Source organism: Melanostigma gelatinosum, assembly GCF_949748355.1.
Source record: "Melanostigma gelatinosum genome assembly, chromosome: 15".
In the NCBI taxonomy this organism is placed as follows: Eukaryota; Metazoa; Chordata; class Actinopteri; order Perciformes; family Zoarcidae; genus Melanostigma; species Melanostigma gelatinosum.
The window spans coordinates 4,801,833-4,823,628 of record NC_136648.1 but is presented as its reverse complement, the minus strand read 5'-3'; the positions used below and the strand labels follow the sequence as shown (position 1 = coordinate 4,823,628).

Here is a 21,796-nt window from a genome sequence, read left to right as displayed (position 1 = left end):
AGTGATTAACTCCTTTTTGTCCCTTTCCTCACCAGCTGTGCTGCTCCTGCTGAGCGTCCTCTCGCTGGCGGTCATGCTGAGAGAAGGAGGTTGTGGCTAGTTGGATACAATGAAGACACAAAGTGTTTTTACTGCACTTAGATGTGTTTTAACTGTTTGTACTTTAAGCTGAAACTCATCACTTGTCTGTTAGTACATAATTATTCAGAAGACTCATATCTATCTATCTATCCGGTTTGCATTTGTATAACTCTTTCCTACTAAACTTGATCTGCAAGTACAAATTGTAAGACTTTGGTTTGAGCGGTTTCTTGGCAGTTAACCTCAACTCTCAAACCTCCTTTATGGGAAACTCAAGGGAAGAGTAGTAGTTTTATTCTGAAATGTACTGTGACTGTAAAATATCTGTTCCTGGGATAACAAATAAGTTCCATCAAATCTAAATGAATAAAGTTGAAACTATTTTTGTTTGTTGCGTCACTTCGTTGATGGTTTTTTGCCACATCGTGAATTGCACTGCCTCTCACGGTACATAACCAACCATGACTTCAGGGCTGCAACTAATTATCTCCGTTAAGACATGAATAACAAACACTTTTCTAAGAGGTGACTTGGCGTTTCAAAACTGACTGGTTTGCTTGAGACTTTTCTGTCAATTACAGCTCTACATTAAATGACATGTTTGTACTTTACTCATACAGAGAAATGTTACTAAAAGCTGCTCTATATATATAATTTTGTGACTTCAGATTGTTCACAACTAAAATTGCTCCTGAGGAAAAACATGGTGAAATCTTTAATCCAAAACAATGGTCATGAAATCAAACCATGACATTGTCATTTGTTTGGGGACTCTCTCATTTAGGGACATTCTCGGTGTGACTACAACTTCCAACGACAGACCAGAGTTTGGTACAAAACATTTCTGCAGCTTTGGCCATTGTATTCAAAGATATTGCTAAAAATCTGCAAACAAACGGAGCAACAAACTTGAGCAGTCAGACACTGATTGTAAAGAAACCAACGTTTTTGCAAGTTTTTCTGTTTGCTGCTGTGTTTAATTGAACCAGATTCAAGTTATTAATCAATTCCTGCATTTTATTACTGTATTTTATTTCTTACACTGCTTTCTATTTTAATTACTTTTTAACGTATGTTTTTTAAATCTCCTTTACTTTTGCCTTGTGTTTTAATGGTTTTAAGTGAAGCACTTTGTTGTGGAATATTTCTATGAATAGTCGGGAGAAGAGTGTCAACGTTATCAAATCAATGTCAAATGAAACTGTCTGGATGAACGATCAAAGTTGTAATAGTCAATTTATTTGCTTGCAAGCAAAGATAACACAGTCTCACAGATACATCACCGTCATCTGCAAGAAGGTGCTCTGACAACATGGTCAAATGCATTTTTATCCAAATTATTTTTAAGACGGGTGTAATACCGTCAATGGCCTCTTGGCGCAGAGGGTACTGGTGCTTGTGATGCCGAAAATCAGAGCGCGGAGTGATGACAGGCTGACAGTTGTGAATCAGGCCAACGTCATACTTGTTCACCGCCCAGAGTGTCTGTGGAACAGAAGTAAGGGCGGGAGGAATAGATGCAGCTTTAGTTTAAAACGTTTGAATTTCTTCGTTAAGCTCATGAAACACAGACTGATCTGCAGGCAGGTGTTAAGAGCACACAAACCGTTCTGTGGAAGCCGGTAGACTGTGATCGCAGAATGAGTGGATCGCATGTCTTTTCCCAGTCGGTAAGCGCCTCGCATTGAGCGACGAATGGACCCAAATCTCTCCACTCATCATCGCGTCCTTTTGACAGCGAGATGTGAGGAGCTGAATCTGGAACATCAAACAGTTCTTTCTGTGATGGAGACAGAGAAACAGATACAGCAGATTTATAAGTAGACCAAAACAGTCTGGAACAGGCGATTACATCATTAATGCCTTCAAAAAAATTGTCTTCATAGCAGACATCTTGTCCTTTAGAAATGTGTGAGGTGCAGTGTAGATGTTTGTAGTTCATGCGGTCGGCATGTGGTGAGACCCGTGCGTCTACTGTGTGACAAAGTCATTCTGCGTCGTCAACAGGGAGCCACCATTGATAGCAAAAAAGTGCCTCAGAGGGAGTCTGTAACATTTGGTGTACGACTCTTTGCCTCAGCACTTTAAGGCCATCAGAGGATGGTTTTACTCCTATTCCATACACGCCCATTAAGTTAATGGGACAGAGGGTCGAAAGTAGAAACGAATGTTTCACTTTAATGTCAGGATCGTCATCAGTCAAGTCAGTGTGTACACACGTCATCGGAACAGAAAATCTTTCAGTTACAGTTAAGCCGGAGGCCCCTTGAGAGTATACAAAACGCCCACTCATCTTCTGATGAGGAAAATATTTCTGTTGAATCACAGAGTGAGTAGCTCCAGAATCTACTAAAAATGTTAATTCTCTCCCTTCCACAACTACCTTTGTAGTTGGCATATTTTTGTATGACTCTGATGAGAGCATTGAATAAGTGTGTGGTTGTGATGTAGATGCATTCACTTGCTGTTGCTCTAAGTATGAAATGACACAAAGAAGAATGGATTGTTGTTCTGCAGTGTGCGTGCAAGGAAGCGTGTGTGCGTTGCAGTAAATGTGCGCGTTGTTTGTGCGTTCTGAGTCAGTGTGTGTTCTTATCTGTTCCGGAGCCGAGAGGGAGTCAGCTGCCTCCTGTCCACGTGCATCCCCACATCACGTCAGTCGGAAGTGCCAAATTGTTGAGAGTCACCCCTTCCGTCCTCTCCGCGCTGTCGTCCACGTGGCTGTCGTCCACGTGGCTGTCGTCCACGTGGCTGTCGTCCACGTGGCTGTCGTCCACGTGGCTGTCGTCCACGTGGCTGTCGTCCACGTGGCTGTCGTGATTCGCTGTGTGTGTAGCGATAAGGGCAGTCTCTGGACCAATGTCCTGTTTCACCGCAGTTAAAACACTCGTTGGGCTGCACATGTGAAAGTCCTTCATTTCGGTTGTCTTGGAAGCATCTTTGGCCCCTACCACGTCGCATTCCTCTTCCGCGCCCCCTCAGCTGGGCCCTCCCATAGCTGTTACGTGGGTGGGTGGGTTGGTTTTGGCCTCCCTCATCTCCTCGTGTCATCTGTTGGACAGCTTGAAGCATCGCAAGCTGAGCTTTTTCACCCACTTGTTTACTGCGTTTCTCTTGCCTGGCCTGAGTGTCATTATACATTTTGCATTTGTGCCGTGCGTGGTTTATCACCTCATCAAGTCTTTCATCCTCCAGGCCAATCACGGAGCGTTCGGTGACTGTTTTGATGTCTGGTAGCAGCCCGTTCATGAAAGCATTCTTGAGATGTGTTTCCCACACTGACATTGTTGTTCTGTCAGCTGGTTGTTCAATACCGCTGTGTGTTTGGAATGCAGACATGAGTCTTTGGTGATATGATGTCACATCTTCAGTTTTACCTTGCTTCGTGTTATTAATTAAAGCCATATTAACTTTCGATGGGAAAGCGGTCACTATAGCTTGGCAGACGGCTGTAATGAAAGTGGCGTAGGGCACGTTAGCTACGTCTCCCCAGGGAGGTTTTACCATAAGAGAGTCGCGGCCAGCACCTGTAACTGTGACCCTGATTTTGCTGAAGTCTGTTGGGCCAACATGCTTGACTAACAGGCGGTGAACCTCTGGGCCAGTAGGCATAAATTCCTTGCAGAATATCAGGAAGTCTTTTGCGAAAGCTGCGCCATTCTGGATGCTTGGCAGGTGAAGTGAAGCTTGCATGATGTCACCTTGCGTCCAGGGTCTGAACACGAGACCCGGCGCACCATCAGCTGGTCCTGGAACTTGAATCATGGGCCCCTGGAAAGTTTCGGATGTGTCGAGGTTGAAAGCTGGTGGGGGTGTGTCGGGGCTGAGCCAGTTGGCGACAGCGCCAGCTGCACCCCGCCAGCTACGCGGGCCTGCGTAGGACCATGGTGAGGTGGCAGGTGTCGATGTTGCAGCCATCTGAGGAGAGACAAACGGGTTGTGGTGAGGCGAGGCTGGACCCTGTCGGAGCTCCTCGTTTGCCAGGCGAGCCTGTTCTTGCTGTTGTGTGAGGAGCCGGGTTGCTGGTCTGCTAGCCAGTGGTGCATCAGGGTATGGCGGAGGAGGTGGTGGAGGAGGTGCTGGTTGTGGTGGTGGTGGTTGTAGAACGCCATCCTGTGGGGAAGGTCGGTAACACGTGTCCAGGAGGGGACCGCTCGCTCCTGTAAGGCTCGGATAGAGAGTGTGGGAAAAAACAGGGTTACTCAGTGTATCAGTTTCGTCTTTCTTCAAATAAGTCATTTGTTTAAGCATTTGCTTTCTTTCCCTACTTTCACTCTCATCTTCCCACTTAACCAAACACTTTTGGTTTTTCTCGATCATTTCTAAGTCTTTGACTCTGACTTTCTTCGTACATTTAATCTGTTTCAATTTACCTTTTAAATCTCCTCTTAACATTTTGAGCTTAACGGCGCTCAATGAGCCGTTTTCAGGAAACCCAAACTCCCTTGACCAGTACATGAGGCATTCTAAACACCCGTTTCCATATTTCTGTCGCATCATATCAATTATTGGGCCCGAGGGCTCTGCGCTTTTACTACTTTTTCCACCCATCTTTTCAGGCGTGGACACGTTAACGTTACCTTAACAATATAGTCGTCACCATACAGCGTATGTTTATTCTATCGAAGGAAAAACTTTTTGCAAAAAACCTCGTTTGAAATTCACGTTATGTTGTGAAAAACCACGATTCTTGTTTCAAACTTATTTGAAATTCACGTTAGTTATTTATCACAATTCTTATTCTATCAGCATAGAATTCACGTATTTGATAATTTTAACCACGGTTTTACAACAAACCAATTGTAGTCAAGCGATCTGTGTTCACGATCTCAAAATGTTTTTATTCTGAGTTAAATCATCACGTATAACACAATCCTATTTTCCACGTAAAAGCGTGTAACAGTGACACGTCAGAAAATGAGAAAGGGAGTTTACATGAACCACATTCGTAAAACGAAACCACGGACGTCAAAAACAATTGTGTTACCCAAATAAAAAACAAAAACAATTGTGTTACCCAACTAAAAATGACTACTTGACCATTCATCTGTGTCTGTTAAATCATATGACCTTAGTATCATTTTACCATTACTTTTACAATTGGAATTTTAACTTTCTTACCCGTTTGTAGAAATTAATTATTTTTCGTTGGATTCGCGTGCCGTCAATCAGACACTCCCTCAGGTCTGCCGGTTCTCTCTCTCTCGTCTAATGAGGTATAAGACAGGAAACTTCAGTTTTGGATTCCTGGGAGAGGCCTCTCCTCCGGTCAGTCCCTCTGGAGCTCTGATAGACAGTCAGCGATCCTGCTCACAGCGCCAAGTTGTTGTGGAATATTTCTATGAATAGTCGGGAGAAGAGTGTCAAAGTGTTATCAAATCAATGTCAAATGAAACAGAGTCTGGATGAACGATCAAAGTTGTAAAAGTCTATTTATTTGCTTGCAAGCAAAGAGAACACAGTCTCACAGATACATCACCGCCATCTGCAAGAAGGTGCTCTGACAACATAGTCAAATGCATGGACATTTATACTCAGCCAGATGCTTCCTTTGATGTCACTGTGACCTGGTCAAAGTGTTAAGTCACAGTATGCAGAGACGGAATAACCCTGTGAACCATCACACATCATAAATACCTAAAGAGGGTCCCGCCCTTCCTCTAATGCTTATCAAAGGAAATACCGTATTCAAGACCCCTCTGTGTGTCCCCGTCTCCAATTTGGAGACAGACACAATACACAGGAACAAACATAACAAGATAAACAAGGTTTTGTGCCTGCACTTCCAAAGACTTACATTCTTTAACCCTAAAGCATAAGACTATGACATATTTTCCCACAACAACTTTGAATTACCTTGTTGAAATGTGCTGTACAAATAAACTTGCCTTGCAAAGTAGCTAGCAACTAATTTATTTGGAGGTCAAACTTGAAGGGAGTACTCCTGAAATGATTGTCGCAAGCTCAAAGCAGAAAACCGTATGTGCACACTTACAGCAAGCAAACTGAAGTCTGGGTTGTAGTCTTTTATTTAAAATAAGTATTTGACTTAAACGACCCCACCCAGCAGAGGCTGGTGTTCAGGCTTTGTACAGTATTTATACCTTTGTGTTCTTAGCCCAAGGGCCTGGTGAAAAACTTGTACATTGCCTATAAAAAGTATTCACCCCCCTTGGATGTTTCCCCCTTTTGCTGCTTTTATACATGAAATCAGGGTCGATATAATTTGACATTTGTAAAAAAGCTTTCATGTCAAAGTGGAAACAGATTTTTCCAAACTAATATCAAAAATGAATAGTGTAAAATAAGTGTTTGCATAAATATTCACCCCCTTTTAAAGTGACTGACCTAATTCAAAGGTCCAGCTAGTTGATGCCAGCAGTGTCACAAGTAGTGGAATGGAGAACACCTGAGTGCTGTCGATGTGTGTGATTGTAGTATACAAATGTGAGATGAATGGATTTTTGACAAACTCATTTTATATTGTAATGTGTGTTATAGTTAAAACGGCCAGCAGGTGTCGCCATCTCACCACTAGGTGGTTGTCTGTGCATGGTATTCACGCTTCCTTGTATACTTTCTCAGAAGAGCAAGAGAAGAGTGTAAGTAGAGAACAGGCACCCTCAATAAAACATTTGTTTAAACTGTATTCAAGGTGAGATTTCGATATTAAAGGCAAACATTGTTTAAGTTAACTGTTGTGCTTGTTATCTAAGGCTAGTAAGAGATTGTAAGTAGCTGTTTGGTATAAAACGGTTGATAGGGCCGTTATTAGCATGAGTCTAACAAGCTAACCCGTTGGTGAATGTGACCGCATAGTTATTGTGGTATTGTTGCTGAGTTTGGACGTTACTAAAGTTTATGAGAAGAAGAACAGCAAGAGAAGAGTGCGACATAGAGAACAGGCACCCTCAATAAAACTTTTGTTTAAACCAGTGGCGGGCCGTGCATTTTATACCTGGGCCTTCACCGCTGTCCTGCAGCTCAAATACCACCTTATAAACACATTGTGAAGCCACAGCTATTGTTCATTTTTAATGCTCTAACTATGCACATCTTCATATTAAACCGTTGGGTACTAGTCATTTGAATAACACTGGAGCATTTAGAAAATGCAAACACCTACATGCAGGAAAATATAACATCCTCAGCTGGTCTGGCTGTGGGATCCACATCATTCCTTAATAACACACTGCAAACAAAAGAGATTGTCATAGGATTTTACTTTCACAACCTGAACATTGAATGTACTGGTCTGCAATTTCTTTCCTTGGCTCAGCACCCTCTGTCATGGTGCAGCTCAACTCGGTCAGAATGCATTTTGATTGGCTGAGCTGCATGACCCATCACCCATCACCCATCAGCCTCTGCTGGCTGTTAAGTTTCGGTTCACGATAGTCACGTGCTCGCCCACTGACCAATCACAGCACACTCTGCACCGAGCGGGAAAGCTACAGATGAATACTGAGCAGCATGTAATGCTGACGTCATTATAGGCCGGCTAGCAGGCGCTGACACGTCAAAGAATACGCCCAAGACGTCAAACTAAAGATCTGATAGGTTGAACACTGTGACAATCAACAATATTGTCCCCATTTACTTTAATCTGCACTGGCTGCAGGTGAGAGTCTGCAGGCCTCTATGTTCTTACCTAGAGACACAGAGGTGAGATCTGATTGGATAAAAGCTCTACTTAAAACAAGCTGCACTGGAAGCAGAGCAACTGAGGAAGACAGTAGCTGTGCAATGAGAAAATAAGATAATGGGGAAAAATATTTTTATAAATTATAATGAATCAGAATCAGAAACGGTTTATTGCCATTGTATGTTGAACATACAAGGAATTTGACATGACGGGAGGTGCGTAACATTTAACAAGCTACAATGCAAAGTAGAAACAAATTAAATTTACAGAAAATACAAGATGAAGTAAAATATAAAATAAAGTGGAATATAAAATTAAGTGAAGTCGAGTGCACAAACAAACAGATAACAGGACTATAAACCAGTGAGATGTACGTGTAGTGTGAAAGTGTCGAGTGTAATAGAAGGGATGTGCGGCGGAGTGACCGGTGGGAATTTGTATTGGGGATGACAGAGTCAGTGGGGGTCTGTTAATGAGCCCGACTGCCGACGGGAAGAAACTGTTCATGTGTCGTGAGGTCTTGGTCCTGATGGACCTCAGCCTCCTACCAGATGGAAGGGGCACAAACAGTTTTTGTCCAGGGTGAGAGGGGTCGCCTATACAATCCTTCTTGCTCGCTTCAGGGTTCTTAAAGTGAACAAGTCCTGGAGGGATGGCAGATTGCAGCCAATCACCCTCTCGGCAGAGCGAATGATGCGCTGCAGCCTGCCCTTGTCCTTGGCTGTGGCTGCAGCGTACCAGACCGTGATGGAGGAGCAGAGGATGGACTCAATGATGGCTCTGTAGAAATGCACCAACATTGTTTTTGGCAGGTTGAATTTCTTCAGCTGCCTCAGGAAGTACATCCTCTGCTGAGCCTTCTTGGTGATGGAGCTGATGTTCAGCTCGCACTTGAGGTCCTGGGATATGATGGAGCCCAGGAAGCGGAAGGACTCCACCACGTCGACGGGGGAGCCGCACACAGTGATCGGGGCTGGTGGGGCTACGTTCTTCCTGAACTCCACAACCATCTCCACTGTCTTTAGAGCGTTGAGCTCTAGGTTGTTCAGGCCGGTGCTGATGGTCCTGGAGGATGAGACGTGCTTTCCCAGCTTGACGTGCTGCTTCCTGTCAGACAGGAAGTCTGTGATCCACTTGCAGGTGGAGTTGGGCACCTGCAGCTGGGAGAGCTTGCTATGCAGCATACATGTAGTGTATTTAAGAAAAATTATTAAATTATAAAAATAGATTTTTTTTTTTTTTTAAATATATGTAGCTTTGTCATTCTGTTTAGGCCAGCAGAGAAGGCCTTGCAGGCCCTGACGGCCCGCCACTGGTTTAAACTGTATTCAAGGTGTCTGCTGTCGTTCTTTGGTGCGCCTGTCATCACACTGACCGGAGGGCAACGCATACAATACTGAACCATTAAAGTAATGGACACATTCATGTTTGGGAAAAAAAATAGTCTAATCAACCAACAATTTCGCGGACCCCTGTGAGGGCTGAAACTCACCCCACAGAGAAGGAGGCCAGAGCACACGTGTGTCCGCTGCTTTTATAGTCGACACGCTGCAAATAATAACTCTACCAAAACTGGTTTACAGTTAAAATGATTTAATCCCACTGATGCAAGTACGATTACAGTTAAACATTGGAGTACATACTCCTATGAAATATTACAATATTAACCCACTTTGGAAAAAACTACCTCTGGTCCCAGGACACAGCCGTCCCAGGCAACCACACGCTAAAAAGAGGCAGAAAAACACTTCTATCCCCGCCCACATATTCGTTTGCGACTCCTCCCCTCCCGTCTATCTCAATTTCTATTGGCTAACTTCTCTACACACTTCTGTAAACGCCTATCTCCACATCTCTCTCTCCCTGAGCAGCTAACACATTCAATGACGGTCAGTTATTGCTTAATGCCTTCTATGCTAATCCTTCAGTATAAAAGCTAAACTTCTGCAACTTGGCAGAAGCTTCATGTCTCATTAGCTACTAATCCTACAACCCTTTATGTTTATCTTAATTATGCATTCCCAAAACCCTTATGATTATGACTAATTATGAATTCTTAATTATGAATCATTAAACACTTTTATTATATCTACTAAACACACCGTTTTTTGCTCAAATTTCTTACACCCCCTGTTGAAGACCTCTGTTCTAAACGAAACCTTCAACAGATCTCAGGCTGCAGAGAAAAAACAAATCAGTATCAGTGACGTCTGGCACAGGTTTCGCAAAGACCGGTTTAAACCTGTGGGACATGTTTGCACTCATTAGAGCCAGGAACATTTGCATATGGGCCAAGGAGAGGTGGAGTTTGTGATTGTGATAGTTTAATGTTATTGTTAAATGTTATGCACCACCCGCCACGACAAATTCCTTGTAGGTGCAAACTTCCTTAGCAATAAACGATTCTGATTCTGATTCTGAGTTGAAGCATGGCGAGACTCCGATAAGTCAAGCAAACATGAGTCTGAATTTATTTCTCTTTCATGTTTTTTTGGATAAAATCATGTTTAAGGCCTTTTTGAAGAAAGGTTTTCATGAAGCTGCTCGGGGACATCTGGGGTCGATGAGGTCAAATCCTGATGGAGGATCGAATGACTTGTGGGGGTTGATTTTGGGATTTTAAAACTCAATGTATTAGAATTTTGCTATCTTTAACCCAACAACAAATGAAACAAAAGTGAAGAAGGTGTTGAAAACTAAATTCAGGCCGTCAAAATAAATTTCACTCATAACCTCAGTATTTCTAACATAACATCTTTGGCCCTGAATAGAGTGGAAGCAGATTAATTTGATTTTCAGGAGAAGAAGAACCATATCGAAGGGTTCAAATCACATCAACCGGCTTGTTTTACTCCAGTTTTATGACTTGTATGCAACTTTTTTGTACTTCAGTAACGAAGCACAATGTGTTTCACGTGTCAGAATTGATTTATCTGCGTACAAGGATTTCAACTTTGAGGTATTGTACTTAACAGCTTTGGGAAAACAATACAGAACAAGAAGAAGCTTCGGACAACTTGAGTTTCCCTTTGAGATTTACTGGTTATTTCTCTGCATATTATCTTTATTGTTGGGGCCACAGTAGACCTATCGGTGCTGAAAAATCAAATGTTGACCTTTTTAACAATAGCCACTTTAAAGATGATGGTGTTTTTTTTACCACAAAAACAATGCTTCTCTTGTTTGTAAGGAAATGTCTTTTGGGGAATGAATTCTTAGTGTTCTATAGTTTCCCCCGGTTGTTGAGCAGAGATACGCCACGCTGTAAAGAACAGGTATCGACAAAAGAAACTTGATCAGTCTTGAGTCTCAGGAGACAGTGGAGAGTCCCACAATGGGACATCATTAAAGTCTAATAATCGATTGAATATTGGCACAGTTTTCTTCCAACTTCACCTTTTCTAATTTTAAGCATCTGGATTAATTACTTTTATTGTTGAATTTCTTTTATCGCTCCATTGAAGGACATCAAAGTGTGTGGATTTATATGCTGTAATACTGCACCTAATACTGTTGTATTTGTGGCGTTGTCTTTTATATTCTGATGGAAACTATAAAGTAAAGTTCATATCCAGCAACTCATGGAAACAAATCAAAATGTCCTTTACTGTAAACACCAAACAGGTAACATGATCTGACAGGAATGTTGATCACGATGTTCTGCAGAATATGATTTGCATACTAGCAGACGATCAAAGAGCTCACCGCAGGTGAAAATGCGCTCTTCATTTCATAAGACTGATCACAATGCAGTTTGAGTTACAGTAAACAAATGAATGTGTTATGAGTGAGTCAGTGACTCATCACTGGTTGAAGGAGAGCTATTGTAAACACTGTAAAAAAGTATAATTCTGCATTTTCTTTACTTTCACGACTGCATTTGTGTTGTATTTTATCTGATCTAATCTTCTTTTCTAATGCACTTATTCACCTTAAATAAATCACTTTAAATTGACTCTGGTGCCGATACAGATAAACCTCAACATGAGCTAAATGAAAACCACCGAAAATCACCGACTTCATGTTTAACGTGTGCAGATAATCATGTATTTTTTTCATTTTAAGATATTTCAAACTGTGATTATATAAATTTGTAATAGAATCCACAAGTCTTTATTTTACTTTATACTTTTATAGACAATAGTTCATAATTTGGGTACATCAAAAGTTCACAGATTACATTTAAAGTAAATAACAAATTATCTGTCATCAAGTGGATGAATAATCGATCATCCGATCTCTGAACTACAGTTAACTATAGAATCGATTCTTAGCTGAGGTGTTTTGTGTGCAGCGAATGACAAATGTATTTCCCCTAAACAGTAAACAGGCTTGTTTGGCTCCTGGAATACACACCTTCCAGGTGGGAAGTGATTTGAGAGCCACACCCTCTTCAGGAACGCCCTCTGCAGCAGAAATCCCCTCCTCCCTCCTCCTGCATCACCACCTGTGGGTGGTTTGCTGATTAAAAAAATTCCGCAGCGATCGTATGCACATATAAAAGAGCAGAAACTGCTGAACAAAGAACATCCCTCCTGCTCAACACTTCACTTTCACAGCTCAGGTAAGTCTCTTAGGAAAACGTCATCCGGTTCTCTCTGAGTGATACTTTTATCTTTTTAGCTCATTTTAATTGTTTTAACAAGTTTAATTGAGGGGAATTGCTAGATGAAATCTATTTTGCTGTGTGATTTGAAAGACTTTTGTACAACTCAAAACACGATGATTTAAGGTTAATATCCCCTGAAAGACACCTGGAATGCTCTGGTTTATAGATTATCAAAAATGTAAATGGTGGTTTTTAAGTTTGCTAACTTTGTCTAAAGAAGGCGAGTTGCTGGAGTTAGTTCTGTTTCTTTTGATGGTTTTGTAGTTTATTTAAATTTTTATTTTTATTTTTTTGTCTTTGCATAATTCAACATCTTTTCAGTCAACCAAATGTGTTTTTAGAAATACTTTGTTGTTGTTCTTAATTGATTGCTGATTGATTCAATGCAATCCATTTTGAATATGCTGAGACTTTAAACTTCTCTTTGCGTAATTAATATTTGCCAACTCAAACTGCAGTGTGTTGATGATAGACCGGCTCTCCAATCACACTTTTAATAACTATTCATTTTTTTGTACATTTACTGTCTTCCTTTAAAGAATGGCACGTGGATTGACCCTGTTGGTTGCAGCGCTGGTCTTTTATGTGACTCCGAGTGTCCAAGGAACGTCTCATCTGTCCTTTTCCAATGCTTCGGTTGGTTTTCTTTCACTTAAATTCTGTGTAAATCATCACAACACCTGCGTGACCTTTGTAATTTAAACGGGTAATGTGTTTCCGCCTTGAAATTCTGTTTTTAAAATGAAATGCCAGGTTTGAAGGCTAATTAAGTAAAAGGGAGAGAACACCAGCTATTTTTTTCACCACCACTTTTTTTTTTTTTTTAAAGTAATGGCTAACCAATATAAGGGTTTATGTCTGGGTCTTTAGAGCTGTTAACTGATGATCATTTCCTGTGTTTGGACTTCTCTCTACTCTTTATTGTTAAATGTTTGTTTCCAAGAAGCGGCTGTAATCGTATACTTGAATGCATAACTTTGCTAAACAACAGAACATGATTCTGCTTTTAAAGGGCTACTCCAGCATTTCAGTATAGCACCTCCTTAAGGTTGGGGAACTCTCAGGGGATTTATTTTTATTCAATTGATGCACCAGAGGCCAAGATATTCTGACTTAAAGTCCCTAGGTGCCAGATCCTAAAAACACTGGGTCCTATTTCCATCATGCAACTCTGACATTATATAACAGGCTGAGTATACTCGTCACCCTGTGTATACATGGAGGCATTAACTCTGCAAAGATATGCAGATAACGCAGCCGCTGGTTGACAATTTTAAATAGTTTGCGTTTTTTTTCAAAACAAATAAAACTTCAGAATCAGTGACTCATTATAACTGCTCCGAGGGCAGAAACGGTTTAGAAAATAACAGACTTTAGCTTCATTTACTGCACAAAATATTTTCATAGCCATGAAGAATTTAGTCCACTGAGTTTTCTGTTTGTGTACCAGGTGGACATCACTCGCTCAGGTTGCGGAGTCGATAAACTGTGTGTAGAGAACCCAGATGACTGCGCTCCTAATGGACCAGACCGCTGTCTGTTTGGGTCTGTGGTCGCCGCCGCCCCAGTGGCTCCCAACGGCGCTATGCTGTCCATCGAGCTCAGTGGAGGGGTCGTAGGATTCATCGCACTGGGCCTCACTGCGAACGCCTCAGAGGTAACGCACACTATTTCAAACATCTTTTTGCTAAATTAGACACTCAACTTAATCTCATGCTGCTTTTTAAGCAGTAAAATACTTTTATACAAATGGTGGACAGGTTTGTGTCTGCGAAAAGATGCTGGTTTCCGGAGTAGAGATCCTTTTGACATGAGGCCAAAGTACAGAGTATTGTTTCCTCTTCCCCAGAAACTTGTTAGGCAGCCGTTGCCTTGTAGAGTCAGAACTCGATGATACTATACTTGATTTACAAGTTTATGATAGGTTTATGTTATGTCCCGTTCCTTATTTATACTTTTCTGGATCTAGTTAATCAGTGACATGGAACCATCTCAATGAATGCATCTGTTAAATATGACTGGCATTTATTGACTCGAAACAATATTTATCTAGTTGATCAGGGCTGCCTGGATAGTCCATCAAACAGCTGGACAATGTGTCTCTTAGCTCATACTGAAGGCTGTAAAGAATACAATATTGTGGCTTTCATAATTTGTGCAAAATAAGGCTATTTCTCCAACCATTAAGTCCATTATGATATCTTCTGAATAAACCCATGGACTTTGAGGATCCAGCCCTTGAATTGGGACATAGTGTGAAATATGTTGACGATGGCAACAGGTGCTATATGGCTGCTGTGTTTACACAGAAAAGTAACAAACTGGTGTCTTTATTACTGGATTTTGAAATTACTTTGGAACAGTGATATCATCCTCAACATGACATGTGTTTTTTTTTGTTTGTTTTTTATTTTGGCTCCTACAGTGACTATAAATGAGAAATTATTCACGGCAACAAATCAGAATATTTAAACGTGTTCAAGCATATTGTGCAATGACTTTCCAAAATGATGTGACATGAACACAGAAACATGCAACAGGGAAGCGGAAGGAAAATGATAATACTGAGGAACGGATGAGTTGGAAACTAAACTCTGGACTGTTGACTCACTATGTTATTTCCAGCCTTAACAAAGACGCTGACTGTTGGAATTTGTCATGTGGTCACTTCAAGGTTGATGTATTACCCTTTAATCACTATTTTATTTTCTGCAGGGTACCACCATGCTCTTCGTTTGCGGTAATGCCAACGGGTTCTTCTTCAGGACAATGACACTGAACAACACAGACGCTGCGCTCACCGTAAATGAGGAGGTGAGGACTCGTATTTACTGTCGTATAGATGTTGGCGTAAGTAAATGCACTCGTTTCATGAAACAAGGGGTTAACAGAAACTAATACACATTCATACATGCTGATAATTTAGTGTCTATACTGCGTATGCTAAAAATAAATCCAAATATTCCAAAATTTAAAAAAAGTCTAAGTCACTTACTGAGCAGATACTTAAAGTTATAGATTCACAGCCTTAGAAACAACGATAGATCAAATGATAAGAACAGACATTAACTTATTTATACATTTCAAATACTTGTGTCCTTTAGTTCCATTGCTTTCAGTAGGTTGTCTGGGGTGTCAGAAATCATGCTAAGAACTTTTGAGATCCTAAATCATTGTAGGTAATGGATTAAACATGTCACCAACAAAAGCTATAAAATGATCCTTTACATCAGGGGTCTCAAACATAAAAATATATTTTTTTTAAATTAGACTTGAAAATAAAAATATCCCGATAGTCGAAATTATGAGATGCCTAAACAGTCATAGAAGCAGCGCTTTGGCTTGTTGCTGTACACTTGAAATGTATTGTGAGTACATTGCCGACTTTAAATGTGACTTTAAACGCATGAAATACTTCATGTGGGATTGTGCAAACGCACCCTTGAAAGGATTTTAAGCATTGAACAAAGTTAATGTAATAACTTGATATTTGTCTTTGCTATTTTCTTTAATCGTTTGATCCAGTAATGTGAGTTTCTTAACCCGAAATTAAAAGGATTTAAATTATTATCGAAATGTGCTTAAATATATTTTTATATAACTATGTACAATATTTTTACACTTTAGTAATCAAATTCAGAGTTATTTAACAATATGTTAGGAGTAGTTACATTTACAACCGGCCCTTTGTGGGCGACATGATGTGGCCCGGCATGAAAATGAGTTTGAGACTCCTGCTTTACATCGGGTAAAACAGGAGTTTATTCACTGGACCATAATTGAGCAGCATCACAAATTAGTCAAATAAGTGAGGCAAATCTGTTAAATTAAAATGTTTTCTGTGAGTAAATGTGTTTATAAAAAAAAAAAAAATTTCTCTGAACTTATTTTACCGCACCATAACTTACTTTATGTCACGCAACCTTTCTAGCAAGTGTCAGATATCCGTGGCACGGTGAATGGAACTCAGATCGATTGTGAGTTCAACATTCCAAGTGTGAACACCACCAGAAGCAGAAGCAGCGAGGCTACCACCTCCTCCATCATCCTCGGGCGTGGGCTTGTTAACGGGAGTAAGTGGACACACAGTAACACACGCGTACATTAATATACAAGATTGCTTCACAACAGGCTTTCCATGTAGAAACCTGAATTCTTAAAACTAAAGTTGCACAGCATTTTGTTTATTCATCTATTTCATCCTGAGTACACAGTATCGTAGGGGAATACTGTATGTTCTCTCGCGTTGGAAAGTAAATATGCATTTACTAAAGTACTGTACTTGAGTCTTTATTTTCCTTATTTCGTCTCATTACAGTTCAGAAGGAAATATTTAACAGTTTAGTCCACTATATTAAATGACGGCTTATACTTTACAAAGTAAGACTTGAGTACAAAACCTATGAAGAGCTTCTAAAATGTAGTTTATATAATTAAAAAACAACAGTATAGACAAATGCAGCTGAAACATATTCGTCATGTGACTATTTTCCATGTGAAAATATTTTGTAGTTTCAGCTTCACACGTGAGAAATCAGATTTTAATAGCGGTTTTTTGTTTTTATAAATGTTTGCAACAGTGGTTGTGAAGGTAATTTTGAAATTGGAGAGAAATGTTAGTATAACTTGACTGTACAGACAAAAACAGTGACGAGAACAAGTAGACCTTAAATGGAAAAATAACCTTTACTGCGTTTCTTCTTTTAGCTTAGCCTCTTTTCTCCAGATATACAGATGGATTTACTCCTTCCTCTTTCAAACTGGAAATGTTTATTTTACTGTGACTTTAACTGCTGCCCATGAGAACGTGTGTAACCGCCCACTGCTCTGTCAATCTTCAGTGGCTGTCAACAACTTCATCGAGTTTCTGAACAGCGGTCCTCTGAACCTCGCCGACCCGGCCAGCAACCTCATCAGAACCACAACAGCAGCACCCAGCGTCAACGCAACAGCAGCACCCAGCGTCAACGCAACAGCAGCACCCAGCGTCAACGCAACAGCAGCACCCAGCGTCAACGCAACAGCAGCACCCAGCGTCAACGCAACAGCAGCACCCAGCGTCAACGCAACAGCAGCACCCAGCGTCAACGCAACAGCAGCACCCAGCGTCAACGCAACAGCAGCACCCAGCGTCAACGCAACAGCAGCACCCAGCGTCAACGCAACAGCAGCACCCAGCGTCAACGCAACAGCAGCACCCACCAACACACCGATGCCCAACAGCGGTGGAGCTGTCCAGCCTCTTGGTAAACAAAACGCCACTGTTTATATATTTTCATTTTCGTTTTAGGTCTTCAGATACTGATGTCTGAGAACAATCCACAACAGCAGTAACTAAATAACGAGAGATGGAGGAACATCTCATTTTCTTGGTCATATAATATCCTAGACAGAAACGGGTACATCATTTTAAATTGATAGGAAAGGTTCTTAATTTGGTCCGTTTAGTAGCTGTTCTGGAGCTTTCGATTGCATCAGATGATGGTTGTCAAGGAAATTGATATATGATCAAAAGCTCCAATAATGAGTTCTGAATATTAACTCTGCATGCAGTTTATAAGCTCAATAAGTAAATGTATGCTGCTTATGTACAGTGACTATAATTATTACAAAACACACTTTTGTTCTCTGGCGATGCAGATAATTTCTGTGTATTTGTTATAAAGATATTTGTCAGTTTCTGCCTCTACCCAAAAGCATTGGAGATGAATAAAGTGTTACATGTCTGTCCATAAATGTCTCCAATGAATACCGATGACTTGTTCAGAGTACCGGGGACGTTGGAAAGAGATGAAGCTTTTGCGCTTCATCAGTGTAATTTGTCAATACATCACAAATCGATGTCCATTGATGATATTGTTGAGGCGTAAACCGCAGCAAATGAAATCAAAAGAAATTTGATTTGTAGTCTCTGCACTGAGCCGCCATGTCATTACTGAAGCGACAGAACAAACATTTAGTGATTAACTCCTTTTTGTCCCTTTCCTCACCAGCTGTGCTGCTCCTGCTGAGCGTCCTCTCGCTGGCGGTCATGCTGAGAGAAGGAGGTTGTGGCTAGTTGGATACAATGAAGACACAAAGTGTTTTTACTGCACTTAGATGTGTTTTAACTGTTTGTACTTTAAGCTGAAACTCATCACTTGTCTGTTAGTACATAATTATTCAGAAGACTCATATCTATCTATCTATCTATCCGGTTTGCATTTGTATAACTCTTTCCTACTAAACTTGATCTGCAAGTACAAATTGTAAGACTTTGGTTTGAGCGGTTTCTTGGCAGTTAACCTCAACTCTCAAACCTCCTTTATGGGAAACTCAAGGGAAGAGTAGTAGTTTTATTCTGAAATGTACTGTGACTGTAAAATATCTGTTCCTGGGATAACAAATAAGTTCCATCAAATCTAAATGAATAAAGTTGAAACTATTTTTGTTTGTTGCGTCACTTCGTTGATGGTTTTTTGCCACATCATGAATTGCACTGCCTCTCACGGTACATAACCAACCATGACTTCAGGGCTGCAACTAATTATCTCCGTTAAGACATGAATAACAAACACTTTTCTAAGAGGTGAATTGGCGTTTCAGAACTGACTGGTTTGCTTGAGACTTTTCTGTCAATTACAGCTCTACATTAAATGACATGTTTGTACTTTACTCATACAGAGAAATGTTACTAAAAGCTGCTCTATATATATAATTTTGTGACTTCAGATTGTTCACAACTAAAATTGCTCCTGAGGAAAAACATGGTGAAATCTTTAATCCAAAACAATGGTCATGAAATCAAACCATGACATTGTGTCATTTGTTTGGGGACTCTCTCATTTAGGGACATTCTCGGTGTGACTACAACTTCCAACGACAGACCAGAGTTTGGTACAAAACATTTCTGCAGCTTTGGCCATTGTATTCAAAGATATTGCTAAAAATCTGCAAACAAACGGAGCAACAAACTTGAGCAGTCAGACACTGATTGTAAAGAAACCAACGTTTTTGCAAGGGGTTCTGTTTGCTGCTGTGTTTAATTGAACCAGATTCAAGTTATTAATCAATTCCTGCATTTTATTACTGTATTTTATTTCTTACACTGCTTTCTATTTTAATTGCTTTTTAACGTATGTTTTTTAAATCTCCTTTACTTTTGCCTTGTGTTTTAATGGTTTTAAGTGAAGCACTTTGTTGTGGAATATTTCTATGAATAGTCGGGAGAAGAGTGTCAACGTTATCAAATCAATGTCAAATGAAACTGTCTGGATGAACGATCAAAGTTGTAATAGTCAATTTATTTGCTTGCAAGCAAAGATAACACAGTCTCACAGATACATCACCGTCATCTGCAAGAAGGTGCTCTGACAACATGGTCAAATGCATTTTTATCCAAATTATTTTTAAGACGGGTGTAATACCGTCAATGGCCTCTTGGCGCAGAGGGTACTGGTGCTTGTGATGCCGAAAATCAGAGCGCGGAGTGATGACAGGCTGACAGTTGTGAATCAGGCCAACGTCATACTTGTTCACCGCCCAGAGTGTCTGTGGAACAGAAGTAAGGGCGGGAGGAATAGATGCAGCTTTAGTTTAAAACGTTTGAATTTCTTCGTTAAGCTCATGAAACACAGACTGATCTGCAGGCAGGTGTTAAGAGCACACAAACCGTTCTGTGGAAGCCGGTAGACTGTGATCGCAGAATGAGTGGATCGCATGTCTTTTCCCAGTCGGTAAGCGCCTCGCATTGAGCGACGAATGGACCCAAATCTCTCCACTCATCATCGCGTCCTTTTGACAGCGAGATGTGAGGAGCTGAATCTGGAACATCAAACAGTTCTTTCTGTGATGGAGACAGAGAAACAGATACAGCAGATTTATAAGTAGACCAAAACAGTCTGGAACAGGCGATTACATCATTAATGCCTTCAAAAAAATTGTCTTCATAGCAGACATCTTGTCCTTTAGAAATGTGTGAGGTGCAGTGTAGATGTTTGTAGTTCATGCGGTCGGCATGTGGTGAGACCCGTGCGTCTACTGTGTGACAAAGTCGTTCTGCGTCGTCAACAGGGAGCCACCATTGATAGCAAAAAAGTGCCTCAGAGGGAGTCTGTAACATTTGGTGTACGACTCTTTGCCTCAGCACTTTAAGGCCATCAGAGGATGGTTTTACTCCTATTCCATACACGCCCATTAAGTTAATGGGACAGAGGGTCGAAAGTAGAAACGAATGTTTCACTTTAATGTCAGGATCGTCATCAGTCAAGTCAGTGTGTACACACGTCATCGGAACAGAAAATCTTTCAGTTACAGTTAAGCCGGAGGCCCCTTGAGAGTATACAAAACGCCCACTCATCTTCTGATGAGGAAAATATTTCTGTTGAATCACAGAGTGAGTAGCTCCAGAATCTACTAAAAATGTTAATTCTCTCCCTTCCACAACTACCTTTGTAGTTGGCATATTTTTGTATGACTCTGATGAGAGCATTGAATAAGTGTGTGGTTGTGATGTAGATGCATTCACTTGCTGTTGCTCTAAGTGTGAAATGACACAAAGAAGAATGGATTGTTGTTCTGCAGTGTGCGTGCAAGGAAGCGTGTGTGCGTTGCAGTAAATGTGCGCGTTGTTTGTGCGTTCTGAGTCAGTGTGTGTTCTTATCTGTTCCGGAGCCGAGAGGGAGTCAGCTGCCTCCTGTCCACGTGCATCCCCACATCACGTCAGTCGGAAGTGCCAAATTGTTGAGAGTCACCCCTTCCGTCCTCTCCGCGCTGTCGTCCACGTGGCTGTCGTCCACGTGGCTGTCGTCCACGTGGCTGTCGTCCACGTGGCTGTCGTCCACGTGGCTGTCGTGATTCGCTGTGTGTGTAGCGATAAGGGCAGTCTCTGGACCAATGTCCTGTTTCACCGCAGTTAAAACACTCGTTGGGCTGCACATGTGAAAGTCCTTCATTTCGGTTGTCTTGGAAGCATCTTTGGCCCCTACCACGTCGCATTCCTCTTCCGCGCCCCCTCAGCTGGGCCCTCCCATAGCTGTTACGTGGGTGGGTGGGTTGGTTTTGGCCTCCCTCATCTCCTCGTGTCATCTGTTGGACAGCTTGAAGCATCGCAAGCTGAGCTTTTTCACCCACTTGTTTACTGCGTTTCTCTTGCCTGGCCTGAGTGTCATTATACATTTTGCATTTGTGCCGTGCGTGGTTTATCACCTCATCAAGTCTTTCATCCTCCAGGCCAATCACGGAGCGTTCGGTGACTGTTTTGATGTCTGGTAGCAGCCCGTTCATGAAAGCATTCTTGAGATGTGTTTCCCACACTGACATTGTTGTTCTGTCAGCTGGTTGTTCAATACCGCTGTGTGTTTGGAATGCAGACATGAGTCTTTGGTGATATGATGTCACATCTTCAGTTTTACCTTGCTTCGTGTTATTAATTAAAGCCATATTAACTTTCGATGGGAAAGCGGTCACTATAGCTTGGCAGA

At 41.2% G+C, this 21,796-nt stretch overlaps 1 protein-coding gene and 1 long non-coding RNA gene across 2 annotated transcripts; one reads left to right on the top strand and one right to left on the bottom strand.

The window, feature by feature from the left end:
- Positions 1-5,105: 5,105 nt before the first annotated feature.
- Positions 5,106-21,543, bottom strand: LOC306789581. Its single transcript, XR_013772673.1, has 3 exons — positions 19,987-21,543; positions 19,742-19,865; positions 5,106-5,420 (listed from the first exon to the last, which is right to left on the bottom strand). It is a non-coding gene; the product is annotated as an uncharacterized lncRNA (long non-coding RNA).
- LOC306789693 (putative ferric-chelate reductase 1) lies at positions 12,176-18,346 on the top strand (the record flags this gene model as incomplete). Its single annotated transcript, XM_079285773.1, has 7 exons — positions 12,176-12,290; positions 12,875-12,971; positions 13,786-13,992; positions 15,051-15,149; positions 16,267-16,408; positions 17,177-17,346; positions 18,329-18,346. The coding sequence occupies exons 2-7, from the start codon at positions 12,876-12,878 to the stop codon at positions 18,344-18,346; spliced, it is 732 nt and encodes a 243-aa protein (XP_079141899.1). The 5' UTR covers positions 12,176-12,290; position 12,875.
- Positions 21,544-21,796: the final 253 nt, after the last annotated feature.